Below are 17,550 nucleotides of genomic sequence, written 5' to 3'. Positions count from 1 at the left end.
CAACTTTTCTTGCATCTATTTTCCTTGTTCAAGTGCCATATGGAGTCTTCATATATAACAATAACATCTGTTAAGAGTATTGTTCTACATTAGCCATGTGTTATGTAAACTGTATGGGTAAACGTCTAGAAACTGAGGTTTGTGTACTGAGCGCGTGGGAGCCAGTTGGGGAAGTGCAGTAACTTTGTATCCCCAATCCGTCCATCATCAGCCTTAAAGATCCACGTCTCCGCGGCAACATGCGCCGTGCTGGAGGAGTTTAACTGCTTCCAGCTGGAGCTTCGCGGAGACGTGGAGATGAAGGGCAAGGGCAAGATGAGAACCTACTGGCTGCTTGGAGAAACGGACGACAAGAAGTGACGGGCGGATGGAGTGAGCGAGACGGATAGTCGATGGACAGGGAGAGGCACTAAAGCCGAAGTTCTTCAGCTGACAGATGCCTCCTCGCAAACCCCCCCCCCCCCCCCCCCCCCCCCACCACCACCAAAAAATACTCCCAAGGTTCCATCTCTCAAGACACATCGATCAGACTCGATCCCAGCTAAAGGTTTCTGTGCTATAATGTAACATCTGACCAAAGAGTCTCTTTGGCTCTTCATTTTCTTTGATGAAGTTCAGACGTACGTTAGCGACACAGTTCTGCTGTAGTATGACCCAGCACTGCCTGGCCCAGACTTCATGGAGTCAGAGGCAGATTGGGTTTTTGAGATGAAGGACTTTGCCACGTGACGACTGTGTGGCGTAACTATGTTGTTCTTGCCCTTTAATTTGTCATTAGCCATAGTGAATTGGGTTGGTAATAGTCAGAACATCACATGCTGAATCTCCAAATGGGGCTAAGGTCGTTTTATTGTTTTGTATATCAGAGTGTATACTTTGACAGAGTGTATACTTTGTTTACAGCAGTACCACTTTCATGTGTTAGTGACAGATGGATTTCCCTGTATAATTGTGACGTTCACTCTATAGTACTATTCTCAGTACATATTCTCAGTACTATTCTCAGTACATACGGAATCAGTGTAGTCAAAGTATGAAGCTTTTTCTATGTTCAACTCAATGGAGACCTTACACCAAGTCACTTAACTTGTTATTGTAATTGGTAAGACAAGCATCCTATCTGCAGACTTTACAGTACTATTCTCAGTACGTAGGGAATTGGCTTGTTTGAACTACGGAGTTCCTTAGCCTTGCAAACTTGTTTGTACTCTTGTGGACATCACTGGATGGGAATCCGGCTTAACGACCTCTGTTAATCACCCTCCACTCCACTGGATACCTTTGGCAGTCGCTATGAAAAGATAACAGAGGGACGTAAGCGTCCTCTGCCATGAAGGTCGTAGGCCAGTAGTCTGACGGTGCATAGAGACATCATGGCGGTAATGGAGACTTTCAAAGAGGGCTTCCAGCTCTACAAAGCAAAGATGTGAAAGGCACAAGCGATTGATGTGTGCCTGTGGCAGGATTCCTTTAAATCAGAACCAGCATTAAACTTCCTTCAAGAAGACAGTTGGAAACAACAACCAGATACACAATGGGCGAGAGGACAACTGCATATATACCAAGGCGTCTGAAGCATTTCAAAGGGACATTGACTTAGTGCATCCATAATTAAACCTCTGGGGACATTAAAGTACATTCTCTTCTTTGAGTTTTTTTTTTTAAGTATCTCCGAGGTTTGCCAAGACAGCTTTCACAATACCAAACAATGAGAAAACAGCCTCTAAATAAAGCAAGGTTTAATAAGTAAAGGTTTAAAAATCTGTGTTAGCTTGTGGGCAAAACAGATTCAGGAAGAGGTTTGGTCAAGTCATCATACTCCGGGTGTGTTTACCCCCTGAAGAAGTCCCCTTCTTCGACTAGTCAGATTTCATTGTTGTCTTTTGTTCTTAAAATGAATAAAATGTGAAAACTGTTTTGGGTATTTCATTTTGGTCTTTTCTGTTATTATTATTTATTATTTTTTTTTTTTTTAAACGTGTTCTCTGTTATCCACCAGCCGTGGAAATTAAGGGGAATGGGACCATTCTGAAAAACTGATATTTGTTCGGTCGTATGGTTTGGTATGCTCCTGTTAAGCTGTTTACCCCAGAAGCTGAGCCAAAATGAAGCAAAATCCCAGGCGGAGCTTTGAATGTGACGAGAAGAGGAGGTGCTGAGGTCAGTCAACTTTCAACAGGACCGTCCAGGCAGTTGTCAGTAAACCTGGAGTTAGACTTTTGTGTGTTAATATTATGTTCTCACCGTTTGTTTGTATTGTGTTTGGTTGTTTGTTTGTCTCACCTGAGGTACTTGGGTATCGTTTTCTGTACGGCCTAATAGTGTCAATATTGGTTTGTATATAATTCGATTCGCTTTATAGAACTGTGTCTCTATGTCAACTCTCAATGAAAGATTAATATAATCTGAAAGTTCTCATTTAATTTAGCTTTCCTTTCACAGTTGACCAAGTTGATCAATTCACACAAGCAATGTCAAGTTCTGTTTTTCAATCAATTCTATTTTATACATGTGATAAGGAAACCACTGGAAATTTAAATGTAAAAAAATATATATATATTCTGGAAGTGTGATTATGACAGTTGAGCATTTAGCAGTGAAAAAAAAAATCTTAAATATCTTCCAAAAATGTTCTTGCTTTGAGAGAAAGGATTAATTAATGGATTGAAGACTGTCTGCCAAAAGAGGAGTGTCACTGCTTCTGATTATTACCAGCACATTTATGATTTTGAAAATAACACTGACAAGAGTCATTCCTGTCCTGGGATTACATGATCACAGCATGGGAGATGATGATGGGATGGGAGAGAGTCATTCATGTAGCCAGCCACCTCAGATGAGAGACAGCTATGTTCTCTGGAAACTAACACTGTTGGTCTATCATCACATCTTAAACTTGAATTCCAAATCATACCCGTATATATTTTTTTCTATTTCCTGTCCGCTGGTCAGGTCTGAAAGGAGGCTTTATATAACCTGTTTTGGACAACGGACGTTTCTTGTTCTGACTGGAATACCCCTCAGACTGGGCATTAACAGAGCTATGCTCCTTTACCCTGATCAAAATCCAATGGGTGATAACCGTGATCAAACGTGAACTGCTCTGGTGACACATGCTTCCTATAAAACCTTGAATATGGAATTTTTGCAGTGTGGAATTTCAACCCACAGAAAATGTTGAATCTGAAAAGCTATGATGTCATCAAACAAAAATCACCATAAATCCTGTGCTGGAGAGTGGACCTCGCGGCATGTTTGCAAAGCGATTGCATACACGCTGAACATCCGGACAGACAACATGGGATGAATTAGTTTCAGTACGGCTTGTACCATATCTTATGTGTTTTACTTGTTTATGCATTTGAGTACAGGAAACTTTATTGAATAATCTTTACACTCCTGGGGGTTCAGTGGGGCTTAAGAGTATCAGAAGATTGATTCAGTCGCAATATTATAAACATGTTGACATTCTTGCCCGCAGGACAGGTATTAATCTGCCCAAAACATTGCTGGCCAGATCAAATAATTTCCATTGATGTCATACATACATAATAGGTAACCTAGACTATACATAAATAAAAAATATATATATAATTACAGGCTTACATATCAGTACTGTTATGCATCTGGACACATTCAGCAATAAAGGTACATTTTCTGTAGCCTCTTACTCATTGGTAATTGTAAGTATCTTGGGCAGGGGGGGACACCGTGGACAAGATTCCAGTCTATTGCACAGCAAACTCGCAGAATATAACGCCAGCAATTCACCCAAGCAGCATGTCTTGGGACTGTTCACGAACCCCCCCCCCCCTCACAAACCCAGCTGGGGGGCACTAATCCAGCCCCCAACCCTGCAGCTATGAAACTACAGGGCTACAAGTGTCAAACAATTATTGAAATTTCGATAGAATATCCGGTATAGTTAATCTTACAGCCTAGATTATTCTTCTGTTCATGATCGTCAATAACTCCTTATTATGTTAAGGTGACAGCATAAACCTGGGATTAAAGCCACCAGTGAAGAGCCCGTCTACGATTTCATCAACCGAACTGAGCAGCATTATGGCAAAGCATGGGAAGTAGGCAGGGACGGATTATGGGTTGCGTGGGCCCCTGGGCAAAACGTTCCCGAGGCCCCCCCCCACCACCACCACCACAATTCAAGGGCCCTTGGCAGCCAAACGCCCTCCCTATAGGGTCAGGGGCCCTTGTAGGCAGAGGATCAAAGAATGTAGGCCCTCTAAAATAGACAAACGAAAATATATTGTTGATAAGCGTTGCAAATTGTTTTGGGCTAGGGGCCCCATGGGCCCCCTGCACCCCAAGGGCCCCTGGGCAGCGGCCCCGCTGGCCCGGTCCGTAATCCGTCCCTGGAAGTAGGGAGGTGGCAGCAACAGTGAGCTGTGGCTTGCTCAGAACCCACTGGCCCATGAATTGTTTACATTCTTTCATTGGGAATATAAATGCACACTTCTGCTTTCTGTAATGACTGCGTTGGCCGAACCATAATATTTGGGCATATTTAATGCACAAAACCTGTCAAAGACTCAGACTAAAAATATTCAAACAAATAATTAGTATAACATGCACTTATCTTTAATCTATTTCAGTATAGCTGCATATATCTTTATATTTCTGATTACAGTGGGCTCTTTTGGCAACAGAAAGCCACATCCAGCAGCATACTTTATATTTACATGTAGTTACTCATTAGCATGAAGTTTTGTTAGATTTACAATGGAATATTATACTTTTCTCATGGTTTGCAGCTCTTCAGTAATTAGACTCCACCGAGTTGCTCATTAAACTGACCGTGATTTGGCTCGAACTTGACATTTTTGTATGTGTTAGGGTGATTATGCTACGTACATTTTCTAGTTCATTTAACTGTATAATTAATCTGTCCTAATTGAGCTGTATATTTTCTTTGTAATATCTGGAGATCATAAATTATTCAAGGTTCAGCTTAGCAGTGCTGCCTCACACCTGCAGGGTTGTGACTTCAGGATCCTCCCTCTGCTGTGTGTGTGGAGTTTGCTTGTTCCCCATTGACACATGGGTTTTCTCCAGGTGTTCTGATTCCTCCAGTGTCAGGTAACTAAGCTAATAGGTACCCCAGCCTTGTGCCGCGTGTTGCCGAGGATAGGCTCCATCCACCCCTCAACCCCCCATGAGGGATGGATAATGGATGGATGGACATCATATATTATTCAAGGCTCAATGATTAGCACCACCTAAAGTTTGGAACCTGCCTCTGCTATGTGCTTGTGGATTTTTGATGCTTTTACGTGACACGTCAAAAGTGTCTCTAAACTGTGTGTTTTTTTAAATAATTTCCTGCCCCCCCCAACCTACAACCCATCCCATTATAAGGCGTTGGAAGGTGGATAAATAATTCAACGAAAAATTACGTTATGCTTCTTCGTAATGTTACATATATGTACGTCTTCAAACACAGTAGATTAACAAAGGGAAAAAAATCGTATTTATCAATTCAATTCAATTCAAACCAAGATTTAAAAAGCAAACAATGCTTAAAATACCAGTATGTATAAAAAAAAGAGCACACGTGTACTGTAAACACAAAAAGGATAAAAAGATGAGGTATGGAAGACGGTAAGTAATTATTTCTCTAACCACAAATGTGATCATGAACAACTACAGTATCTCGACCAATCTATCAATTTTTAACAGGATGGTTAGAATAAAAATAGCTGGGACTGCGCGTTACCCGGATTGTCTGTGAAACTGTATTAATGCCATTGATAACTCAACGGCGCTACCAAGTGGCAGCAGCCTAGCTTGACAGCGGCTGTTACGGGAAGAGTTCGCGCTTTTACCTTTAGGTGGCAACTAAATGTTTAACTGTCTAATGCAACTATCTGTTTCGTAATGTTATAATAATGTTCATTCGGTTTCCAAATGCCCGAAACCAAACTAGTTAACGACTCCCACTTAGACCAATTTCATCAGGTTGCTGTCGTGCACGAACACGCTTTTAGCTAAGTAGACCTTCTTAAATTGACACCCATGCCACTCAGGACAGATTGTAATCGTTGATTGGACTATTCTCCAATGTGACGCTACCTAGTAGCGCGATTGTCTATTTCGATTGGCTGCTATGTACGTCAGTAGAGAGAAAACCCTCACCAATTGGTTGACAGTAGATCTTTGCGGCTCCTCCCATACTGTTTGTCCTACTACTGTTTCCGCTAGGCCACCATGCCCTCCGGAAGATAGTTTGTTGTAGTTGAGCATTGGAATGAGTGAAAGGTGTCTACATCTTGTTTATAAACACATCGTGTGGGTCTCAGGTTAGATAACAAAGCCGATAAACAAGGCTGAACACGACAGACACTTAAATACAACATTAAAATTGTGTAAATAATCCTGGTGTAGTCCATAAGCGCTCTGGGGCCAGGCGAAAAGCGAGGAGGGAGGCTATGGAGCCCTCACCGGTAAAGGGGAAACCGCAGGGTCGGTTGCTCGTTTCCACGACTTTAGACGCCAAAGATGAGCTAGAGGAGGTAAGAGGATTTGTAAGCAAATATTTTGCATGTATATCGAGGCTTAATATAAGTATCCAGCTTACCAGTCTTTCCGACAGAATCTGAATTTGCAAGATGATTAGCAAACCATATTGTGTAGAAACTGCATACAGCTAGGTCCCATGTAATCAGTAATGTGCGCTGAGATTTTATAGTTTTTTATTTACTTCAGTCGATGGTCATTTACTCTACTCTGAACACAGTTGATGGGCAAGGGCTCATGTTGCAGACTCCTCATAATTCATAAATGATTCGTAATTATGGCGCAGAGCACACTTTTAAATGCTGTTGCCTATGACATGTTGTTAAAACTAGGGAGATATACAGATTTAGCAGAGGAGTACTGTTTCAGATCTTAGACTTTTAGATTTTGTACGTAACCTTGATTGTGTTCATGAAGAAAATGAGCCTATAAGTAAAATATGAAAAATCTTGACATTTGTCAGCATTCATCTGTAACTCTTAATATCCTAATGGGTTGTCAGTAACAGTAGTAGTACATAGAAACTATGTTTTTTATGATCATTTCATAAATGAAACTGTGTATTTGCGCTGTAGCTTGTCCAGGGTGTTTTGTACTGTGTTTGCACCCTTACACGTATGTATGATTAACTCTGTGTCTCAGCGCCTGGAGAGATGCGTTGGAATTGTGACGTCCCTGATTAATGGGCTGTCGGAACGCGAAGCCAACGATGCCCTGACTGCCCACGTGAGTCTCCGCTACATGCCTTTTCTGCTCTGTGTCATTACATTGCAGTGCATACAGCATGTCCCGGTCAATGTACTAGCAAGGGGAATGTGACTTTAGTAAAGGCAATTCAATAGAACTTCTTGGATGACTGTGTTTCAATGGATAGTAATTGTCCATGAATGTTTTTGCTTTTTTTGGGTAGTGTAGTTATTGCTTATTATTTGTTTTGTGCTGAGATGTATTTGATATAAGGAAAAAAGTTCTCTGAATATTCACACCACATTCCATTCTGTTCATTTCTTCTCCGCCTCTTCACGCCCACCTCCCCATTCATCCCTGTTAATGCCCCCCTTGCCGTCCCGCTTGGTCTCGTTGCCTCCTCAAGGTGTGCAAGGGGGCCCAGCAACATGAGGAGGTGTGCTTGGGACTCTTCACATTGCTGTTGACGGAGCCTGCACAGGCACAGAGGGTATGCTGCTGTGGCTGTCTGTCTGTCCATCTGTCCGTCTGTCTGTCCATTCGGCCATCTGTCCGTCTGTCTGTCCTTTTTCACAGCGCTGAACTGAAGCTGTAGACAAAAGACGATGTAGACGAACATCATCACTTAAAGCTGTGGTTGGGAACCAGTCGATCAGCAACATCTTTTACTAAGATCCCCCCCCCCCCTCCAGAATATACTGAGAGGGACCCACCCCACTGGAAAAAGATACCTTAGCGATTGTAGCTCCCCGGATTTATTTTCTTTGTTAAAGGTAAAAGTAGCTCTTGCTGTAAAAAAGGTTGGAGATCGCTGACTTGAAGCTAATGTGTCGTGTGACAGCATTAGCGAGAAACTGCAATGCGCACTGTAATTATTATACAAAAAGGTAACCATGAATTTCATTTCTCTCCACACTAATTCTTTTGGTCGAAAAAAGGATGGAAGATTTTCTGTTGCTCTTTTATTTCTGCGAATCGGAACCGATAGCCTCGATGGAACCTCGCAGCTAAAATGCCCACCAAACTTTCCATCTCAGCCTCTTCCAAACTGGGCCCAAAACCGACTTCTTTTATCGTCTGTAAAAACTCGGGCTGTGTTTCAGGAACATGGTTAACAGCACATCTTCAAGTAATGGTGCAACTTGCCAACCGAATCTCTGTCCCACTCCAGCGCTATATCTTGTGACTTTATAATTGTGAGGTTCGTGGTGTCTCGATTGTCACAATGTTGATTGTCTTGTTTGGCATACCCCTACCCCTGCAGTGTTACAGAGACCTAACGCTGGTCAACAGGGATGGGATGAATGTGGTTCTCATCAAGATCAACCAAATTCTCATGGAGAAGTTCCTGAAGCTGCAGGACGTTTGCCGCAGTCAGGTACTCCAGCCCCTCGCTGCTCCAGCCCTGCTCTCCCTATTTAGCGTGACATAAGCCATCCCCAGGTAGCCCCTCAGTCAGTTTCACATTGGAGTTCTCCATTGAAAGCTGTAAGAGTTCTCATGGCTATACCCCATTGCTTTTACCTCCCCTTCTCTGTGGCCAGTTGGTCTGGCTGGTGCGTGAGCTGGTGAAGAGCGGGGTCATCGGTGCTGATGGGGTCCTAATGACCCTCATGAAGCAGATCGCTGGTGAGTCCCGTCCAAAGTGTTTGCATCTTCTCACTGGTGTGCGTTTGTTTCACCTGCACCGTCGTCTTCTGCCCCGTTAAATGCTGCATTTCTGTGCAGGAGGGGACATCTCCACCAAGAACCTGTGGCTGGCTGAGAACGTTCTGGACATCTTGGTGGAGCAAAGGTGGACCATGAGGGAGAGGAGCATGGAAACTTGCCCGTTTGGTGTCCCGTGGCTTTTTTGGCTGACGGTGCCCGTATTTTACCTCGGCAGGGAGTGGGTGATAAAGAGCGGGATGCTGATCGCCATGTCTGTCTACACGTACCTCCGCCTCATCGTGGACCACCATGGTAGCCCTACCCTCTTGGCACTCCGACAGAAGGAGGTGGACTTCTGCATCGGGCTCCTCAGGGAGAAGGTGAGCAGGGCGGCGAGAAGGCGTGACAATGCCGGACGTCAGTATGGTGCGTGGTGTCCGATGACTCGTGATGGGTTATAATCCACATCACCGACTCTCTTCTCCTCTACCTTCCCTCTCTTTTATCTCCATCCACTTCTCAGTTCATGGACTGTTTCATCATCGGGAGGGATCTGGTGCGTCTACTTCAGAACGTTGCCCGGATTCCTGAGATGGAGCTCCTGTGGAGGGACCTTCTGCACAACCCACAGACGCTCAGCCCTCAGTTTACAGGTCCCTGTCTCTGAGGTTCTTCTCATTGGCTCCTCATTGGCTCCTGTTCCTCATTGGCTTATTCACTGTTTGTACTTCCTGTCCTTTTAGGCATTCTGCAGCTCCTGTCCTCTCGCACGTCCCGCAAATTCCTGGCGTGTCGACTAACCCCTGACATGGAGACGAAGCTGCTCTTCATGACTTCCCGGGTAATCTTGACCCGAATGTGCCATATTCCAGGACCCATGTCGGGGTAGATGGATGGGTAGATCCTGACCTTTACCGTCCTGTCCACAGGTCCGATTTGGGCAGCAGAAGCGGTACCAGGACTGGTTTCAGCGGCAGTACCTGTCGACGGCGGACAGCCAGTCGTTGCGCTGCGACCTGATCCGTTACATCTGCGGCGTGGTGCATCCCTCCAACGAAGTGCTCAGCTCCGACATCTTGCCCCGCTGGGCCATTATTGGCTGGCTGCTCACCACCTGCACGGTAAGCGCCGAGTCCTCTGCGTGCTCCATGCCTGCCGACTGTCGCCAGGGTCCTGGTTAACCTGCCCTCGTTTCTCCCTCTGCCTCCCTCATCAGTCCAACGTCGCAGCCTCGAACGCCAAGCTGGCTCTCTTTTATGACTGGCTGTTTTTCAACCCGGAGAAGGACAGTATCATGAATATAGGTGAGTGGGATGATGTTGAGGTGGATGGGGGGGGGGGGGTTGTCTACCCCAACATGGGCCTCTGTCTAATGTTTCCCCTCCCCCGTCTTCCTTCAGAGCCAGCCATCCTGGTCATGCACCACTCCATGAAGCCTCACCCTGCTATCACCGCCACGCTGCTGGACTTCATGTGCAGGGTCAGTGTCAGCCGCCTCTTCTCCGTCCGCCACGTCCCCAGCTCGCGTCCTTGCCCTCGTGTCCCCTCCCGGCATTCCTCGCTTTGCCGACTCTCCCTGCTTCCCTTCTCAGATAATTCCCAACTTCTATCCACCCCTGGAGGTCAACGTCCGCCAGGGCATCTTCAACTCTCTCAACTTCATCATGGAGAAGAGAGTGCTGGCGTGAGTATCCGTCCTCAAAATGGCGTGCGTGACCCTCACATCAAACTTCAACTTTGACATCTTGGCAATCTCACACTTTCTTTGCCAGTGTGATGCATGGCATGGTTCATAAAAATGATGACCTCTCTCCCCCCCCTGCCCCTACAGCCACTTAGCCCCCCTGTTTGACAACCCCAAGCTGGATCGCGAGCTGAGATCCATGCTGAGAGAACGATTCCCCGAATTCTGCAGCTCCCCCTCACCGCCAGTGGAAGGTCAGCAAGGCATGTCTGCTCACGAGCGTCCGTCTTGTGGTTTCGTTGTAGCGCTATTTAGTAGCTTGTCAAAATCGGGTTCGTGTAAGTTCTGCAATTGTACCACATTCTGGGGATTAGCTTTTCGTGTCTCGGGTATGCTTGTTAGTTGAAGTTTGGCTAACGGAGCTCCTTCTGCAGTGAAAATGGAAGAGTCCGTTTCCTTGGAGATGGATAATCATGTTTTAGACAAGGAGGATGGTTGCTACGACAACACAGAGGCCACCTTCAGCGATGACGAGGAAGAGCTCAACAACAAAGGTGAGACATCTCATGTTCCTGTGAACAAACTGCTGAGGTTCATTCATAAACTTTGTGTCCCCTTATTTGACACGCTTGATTCCCTGATATCGTACTGCTGTCTAGATCTGTTCAAATGGTGTATATGTTTCCCTTTAGCCATTCCCCCGGTTAGGTTAATCCTCACGTACTTCCTCACGTACTAAAAAGTGGGTAAAACCAAATTAAGGAATGCTGTGATTTCTTTCTTCAAGGCAAAAAGCGTGAATTTAGATTCCACCCAATCAAAGAAGCCATTATTGACGAGCCCGCTGACATCACGCCCTTTGTGGACCAATTGGATGAGACCCTGAGGGAGAAAGTGTTGCAGCTGCAGAAGGAGAGGTGAGTGTGTTGAACGTCTCATTAGAAGTGTATCGTGTTGAAGCTTGAAATTAATGGAGAAATTAACCCCCCCCACCAATCTGACGTTATTGACAGTGACACAGAGACACACTGTGAGGTCATGCAGGAGATAGTGGACCTCATTCTGGAGGTGAGTTGTCATTTAGTTCCTATGCTGACATTCATATCGATTGAGATTCGTCTTGGCTTGTAGCCTCCTGGCATTTTCATTATTCCCCTTTATGACTTCCTGCACCCCCCCCCTCCCTTCTAGGAGGACTTTGATTCTGAGCAAATGTCAACTTTGGCTTCATGCCTGGCTGAGCTTTTTAAAGGTCACTTTCGGGGGGATGTGCTACCGGACGAGATCACAGAGGAGTGAGTGGCCTGTATTTTTTTTTTCTTCTTCTCTATCCCGTCTCCCTGCTACATAGAGGAGTGGGGGGGGGTGGGGGGAGTGTTTTGATTCTGTGTCCGTCGTGGTGGGGCACCCTAAGTCTGAGCTGGCTTGCCCATCCTGCCTCCAGGTCCCTGGAGGAGTCCGTGTGCAAACCCGTGTGCCTGGTCTTCAGGAACCTCTGCCAGATGCAAGAGGACAACAGCGGCTTCTCGGTGCTGCTGGACATGCTCGCCGAGCTGTACCAGAAGCAGCCCAAGATCGGCTACCACCTGCTCTACTACCTGAAGGCCAGGTGATGGCGCTGTCCTCACCCGCCTGGGGTCCCGGGGCTGACACCAGTTTCGCTTGGGCTGTTGTCATCTTGTCAAAACACAAATCCGATATAACGCTGATCTAAGCAGAAGCACAAGCTGAAGTGTACTGGCTCAGGTTACTTAATCTCTGTTCGCCAAAGTGCAACAAATATATGCAACTAAAATATTTTTTTGCGTTTTCATGCTAAGTTTAGTGTCAAAACCAGGTTTTTTTTTTCCCTTTGTCCCTCCGCGTCTGTGATGAGGTTCCAGTATCCCTTTAAGAGCCTACCCCTTTAACACGGCTCACCTTCTCTGACCCCTCCCAGCAAAGCGGCCATGGGGAAGATGAGCTTATACGAGTCGTTCGCCCAGGCCACAGCGCTGGGCGACCTGCACACGTGCCTGATGATGGACATGAAAGCATGTCAGGAGGACGACGTGAGGCTACTGTGCTACCTCACACCCTCCATCTACAGCGAGGTTCGTCCCTCCCTATCTCTCTCTCTCTCTCTCCCTCCATCTCTCTCTGTCTTTCTTCCCCGGCTCCCCCTCTTTTCTGCCTAACCGCATTCAATAGGGCTTGCCTTCTGTCTGCAGTTCCCGGACGAGACGCTTCGCAGCGGGGAGCTCCTCAACATGATTGTGGCCGTCATCGACTCCACGCAGGTAAAACCCTAATGCCCGCCCCTCCTTAGGCAGATCCACCAATCAGGAACGAGCTTGGCTGGCCCAGCAGCAGTCTGATTGGTGTACACTTGTGTGTTTATCGGTCTTGTCACGCCTCCTCCAGCTGCAGGAGCTGATGTGCCACGTGATGATGGGGAATCTGGTCATGTTCCGGAAAGACTCCGTTCTCAACATACTCAGTGAGCGTGCCTTCCGTAACCGCGGAGCATGAGGGGAGGGTCCACGTGCCAGTGAGTGTGTGGTAATGCTGGGCTTTCCTGTCACAGTTCAGTCCTTGGACTGGGAGACCTTCGAGCAGTACAGCACCTGGCAGCTGTTCCTGGCTCACAGCATCCCCCTGGAGACCATCATTCCCATCCTGCAGCACCTCAAGTACAAAGGTGAGGCCCCGCCCTGTTTCCTGGGGACGCTCCCATGAAGCCGCGCCCCCCCAGTGTGCAAGAAATCGGTGCTGAGTCACATCTGCTCTTCCCCTAGAACACCCAGAAGCCCTGTCCTGCCTGCTGCTTCAGCTGCGCAGAGAGAAGTGAGTCCCGCTACACATGCCACTGATGCTGGGGGGGGCGGGGTTATTATCTCTAATGACATAACATCTTTAACTAAAATAACAAACAAAAATAAAATTTAAAATTACAACTGAATGAAAAGTATAAATATTGGCTCTACAAATAAATTTAATTAAAAATGTCAGAAACGTTCCACTACCATTTTTAATACTACTTAGCTGAAGTAATGAGAATGTTTAGGACATAAGTACATAATGTGCAGTGTATTTATGTGTAGACACATTCAACTTTTAATCTATCCCTAGAAACAAAATTACTAAATCTTAAACTGAAATATGTGTAAAATCTAAATGGAAATGTTTTTTTTTAAAGCTAATAAAACCACACTGACAACAAAAACTAACCTGGATTTCAAATGTAAATTGAAAATAATATAAATAATATAACAATAGAAACTAAGTACAAAAAAAATATCTGTAATAATCTGTCTGGGGGGGCTCACGCTCTCACATGAGGCTCCGGGGCTATTTGAGCACCAGACTAGACTAACGTGGTGGATGAGGAGAGTCGAACCACGGCGTCTGCATGTCGACCCCCCTCCCCCCCCCGCAGGCCCACAGAGGAGATGGTGAAGATGGTGCTAAGCCGGCCGTGCCACCCCGAGGACCAGTTCACCACCAGCATCCTTCGCCACTGGGCCACGAAGCATGACGATGTCCTAGGCGAGCACATCAAAGCCCTGCTGATCAAAAACAACAGCCTCCCACGCAAGCGCCAGAGGTAACGACAGGGATAATGTGTGGCTTAATAGGTTAGGATATGGTGCCTGTAATCGGATGGTTGCTGGTTTGAATCCCAAGGTTGCCAGTTTCACTGTTGGGGCCCCTAAGCTTGGCCCTTAACCCTCATTAGCTCCAGGGACTGGCTGTCCCCGCTTTCTCAGTTGTATTTTGCTAATAAAAAAACTGTCTGATTAATAAATAAATGTCATATAATTAACCACAGACAGCTGAAGGCAACGGCTTAACAGTAATTTAAACCCTCTGTAGCCTGCGGAGCTCCAGCAGCAAGCTGGCTCAGCTGACCCTGGAACAGATCCTGGAGCACATGGACAACCTGCGGCTGAACCTCATCAACACGAAGCACAACTGTGAGTCTGGGGATATGTGCCGCGCAGCCATATGGCACTGATAGCTGAACAAGTAGAGCGCTGTGCTAACAATGTGAAGGTGGTGGGTTTGAATCCCAGGGAGCTCACATCAATTGTAACCCTTCCATCTGCTGTAAGTTGCTTTGGATAAAGGCATCAGATAAATCAAAAAAAATGTGAGATTTGCTCCCCACAATGAAACTTATTTCTGGCCCGATCTGCCTCTCATGCAGTCTTCACCCAGACCCCCATACTGCAGGCTCTCCAGCATGTTCAGGCCAGCTGTGATGAGGCCCACAAGATGAGGTGAGTCGCTGTCTGGGTCCCGCTCTCTGCAGTAGTGAAGCCCGATTAGCTGAGTTTCGCTTGAAACTGCCACGTTTCTCACGTTTTCTGAAGCTTCCGAAACCTCGCTTAGCACTGATGGCAAACACTCAAGCTGTGTCTGCAAGCTGAGAAATGGTCAGAGAAGGTGTGTATTTTAACGACAAATCTCACAGTAAAGGAACACTTTATATCCAAAATCCATTTATTTACAGAATTTATATAGCATTTGATCGCATTATAGCCAGAAATTTCGCTCCGTTCAATTAAATAGAAAACTGAAGTTTTTCTGGACAGCATGCTGATGTTTGTGTGTGTAAGATCTAGTGTAGAAATGGAACATATTATGTTTGGTACTGACATCCCATCCAGGGTGCACCCCTGCCTCATGCCCTCTAGCCTAGGATGGGCTCCAGACCCCCTTGCACAATGGGCAACATCCATTTATTTTCCTACTATTCATTTTTCTTCTTATATTCCTACTTTTTGTCACCTTGGGGCCCCCCATCTCCCTTGCATCATATAAGTTTTAGAGACACACCAATTGTATCTGCCAGCTATCGGTATTGGCCGCTGGTTAAAAATAAGCTGATACTTCCCACCAATAATATCCCTTTAGAATGGTGACCCATGTTGCTTTGCACACCTGTGTACTAAACGGTTGGAAACATTTATGCTGTGCGGAGTTAACATTGTTAGAAATGCGTTTTGCAAACACTGCTCTTGCTAAAATTCCAAAAGCATTTCATGGCAAAAGAAAATTCGCTGCAGATTAAATGATATTACTTGGAGTTTACATGTAACAAAAAAAAACTTTCACATACAACACTGGGCTCGATTTTTCCACCCGCATTGGTCTAGATTCAGTGACCTTTTCTCGTTGGCTGACGAGTTTGAGGACTCCTCCAAACCCCCGAAGTCCCGGCGTAAGGCCCCGGTGTCGTCGTCCCTGCGCTCCCGAAAGGGGGCTGCTCCGCCAGCCAGCAATGAGGAGGAGAGCGTCTCCAGCAGTGCCTCGGTCAGTGCGCTCTCTGCCGCGCCGCTTTCTGAATGCTCGTACGTGCCTGAAATCCTGCGCTCATCGCAGCTGCCTCTCTCCATCTCAGGAGGAAGAGGATTCCAAGCCCAAAGCCCCCAAGCGGAAGAGGAAAGGCTCATCTGCCGTGGGCTCTGACAGCGACTGAGAGACACGCCCACCAGCCACGACTGCCATTGTGACGTTACCGGAGGACATGTCCGCGGCCCACTCTGCTCCACCAGCGAGGAGCTGCTGTCCCAGAGACAACCCTGCCGCAAGGGGCGGGGCTTCCGCTCCGGCTCTGCCGCTATTGGCAGAGACCAGAGATGTGCCCCTCCCCCAAACCCCTCCTCTTTCTGCTCATTGGCCCTCACGAGACAGTGGGCACAGCAGGGGCTGGAGGGAATGGGGGGCAAGTAAGGATGCGGAAAACTCCTGTCACCATGGTTCGGACAGACCTGACAAACAACGGACCGACAGACTCAGATTCTGCCTTATGGAAATAGGATTGCACAACAACTTTCAGACTTAAGCGGGTGAGGTGGACTTGTGTCGCTGTAACCCCCCCCCCCCCCCCCCCCCCCAAAAACACCCCATACTCCAGTACTAACCTGTCACGAACAGCAGCGTGTGATGCCTCTCGACGTCCTGGAAGGCCTTCAGGAACTTTGCCATAGCTACACGCTCCTCTCAATTTACGTTTCACTCAGAGGTTGCATTCGATGAAAAAAAAAAGGTTGCGGATGAAAAGTGGGGGGTGGGAAGGGTGGGGAACGAATCCTGAATTCAAGTGATTTGCAATGTTTGTGTTTAATAGCATCACGGCTAACGGCCAACGGACGGTAATGCTGTGGATGAGTTTTAACTGACCCAGCCAGCGGCCTGCCATTCACTTACAGACTTGGAGGCAGGTGCTGCGTGGAACAGCCAGCCTGTTGACAAACGTCTCTAGTTTTCTGCTATAGTGACTTGGAGACCTCCTGTCAACAAGGCCCTGCTTGTGTCTTTCACTGCAAGTAGGAGGTATGGGGAGGTGGGGTATATGGACATCTGATACAAGTTTTTAATTTCTTTTGTTCAGTTAATTTTCCTATACAAAAAGACCACAACATTGCTAATAATAAATAAACATGGGGAAAGAAGAACACATTGCATTATTTTGCTGGTTTGTATAGAGCAGACTTAGTTTACTGTGATGTCTGACGTTTGAAAGTTTTAAGATATATTCAATTCACAGATTCGATAGATTTGATAAAGGCGAAGAATTGGTAAAATATACGCTTCAATGTGCATTGTTAAAATTTTTCAATACGTAAATATGATTAAAACCTTCCGCAAGGATATAAAAAATCATTCTTTGAACGATACTTTTAATTAACCTATAAGGAGCGGAGAAAGTTTTTTGACAGACATCGTATATAAAACTTCCATCCATGTAAGCAATATGAATGTTATGCAAGAGGGAAAAAAACGCAGAACAGTATTTCATGTATAAACAGTCTGTATTTAATTGACAAGTATTATGTTGATTTAGAGCATCTACGCTTATCTAGGGTACAGCATCCAGCGTCAAGCCGTTAAGGTCTCCTTGCCCATCCAACCGTCCGCTAGATTTTAAAGTCCTCACCGCAGCCAGGCGCTTCTTCAGGAGTAACTTTAGTCGCCCTCTGCATGGAGGAGATGATGGAAAGGGTTTG

General features: G+C 46.2%; 2 protein-coding genes across 4 annotated transcripts in view; both read left to right on the top strand.

Annotated features, from left to right (window-relative positions):
* Window positions 1–1,917, top strand: part of LOC125748873 (atrial natriuretic peptide receptor 1-like) — a 55,342-nt gene extending 53,425 nt beyond the window's left edge. For both annotated transcript variants that reach the window (XM_049025534.1, XM_049025535.1), the window contains one exon: window positions 212–1,917. In XM_049025534.1, the coding sequence (XP_048881491.1) occupies window positions 212–360 (149 nt within the window). In that variant the 3' untranslated portion in view covers window positions 361–1,917. The remainder of the gene's footprint in view (window positions 1–211) is intronic.
* A 4,267-nt stretch (window positions 1,918–6,184) lies between these two features.
* On the top strand, window positions 6,185–16,998 carry ints3 (integrator complex subunit 3). Of its 2 annotated transcripts, none has more exons than XM_049025537.1 (29): window positions 6,185–6,530; window positions 7,177–7,260; window positions 7,628–7,711; window positions 8,486–8,599; window positions 8,766–8,850; window positions 8,950–9,016; window positions 9,107–9,251; window positions 9,395–9,524; window positions 9,615–9,712; window positions 9,801–9,992; window positions 10,088–10,175; window positions 10,272–10,351; window positions 10,464–10,555; window positions 10,703–10,809; window positions 10,990–11,109; window positions 11,343–11,472; window positions 11,569–11,623; window positions 11,747–11,850; window positions 12,000–12,164; window positions 12,495–12,648; window positions 12,766–12,834; window positions 12,959–13,034; window positions 13,122–13,235; window positions 13,333–13,381; window positions 13,974–14,141; window positions 14,411–14,511; window positions 14,745–14,817; window positions 15,697–15,853; window positions 15,942–16,998. In XM_049025537.1, exons 1-29 carry the CDS (start codon window positions 6,447–6,449, stop codon window positions 16,017–16,019), a joined length of 3,063 nt encoding a protein of 1,020 aa, XP_048881494.1. In that variant the 5' UTR covers window positions 6,185–6,446; the 3' UTR covers window positions 16,020–16,998. The 2 variants fall into 2 exon arrangements, with proteins under 2 accessions (XP_048881494.1, XP_048881493.1); XM_049025536.1 differs by having other exon boundaries at window positions 10,703–10,818.
* Window positions 16,999–17,550: the final 552 nt, after the last annotated feature.

The sequence above is a fragment of the Brienomyrus brachyistius genome, chromosome 9 (genome assembly GCF_023856365.1).
Source record: "Brienomyrus brachyistius isolate T26 chromosome 9, BBRACH_0.4, whole genome shotgun sequence".
NCBI lineage: Eukaryota > Metazoa > Chordata > Actinopteri > Osteoglossiformes > Mormyridae > Brienomyrus > Brienomyrus brachyistius.
Note: the sequence above shows the minus strand (reverse complement) of the source record. Positions and strands in the feature narration are given on the sequence as shown.

Excerpts from the sequence above, each read along its gene's own strand:
- ints3 (XM_049025536.1), top strand. The coding sequence starts at position 6,447 with ATGGAGCCCTCACCGGTAAAGGGGAAACCGCAGGGTCGGTTGCTCGTT. Across the intron at positions 6,531-7,176 it reads CCAAAGATGAGCTAGAGGAG|CGCCTGGAGAGATGCGTTGG; the intron begins GTAAGAGGATTT and ends TCTGTGTCTCAG. Across the intron at positions 8,600-8,765 it reads AGGACGTTTGCCGCAGTCAG|TTGGTCTGGCTGGTGCGTGA; the intron begins GTACTCCAGCCC and ends CTCTGTGGCCAG.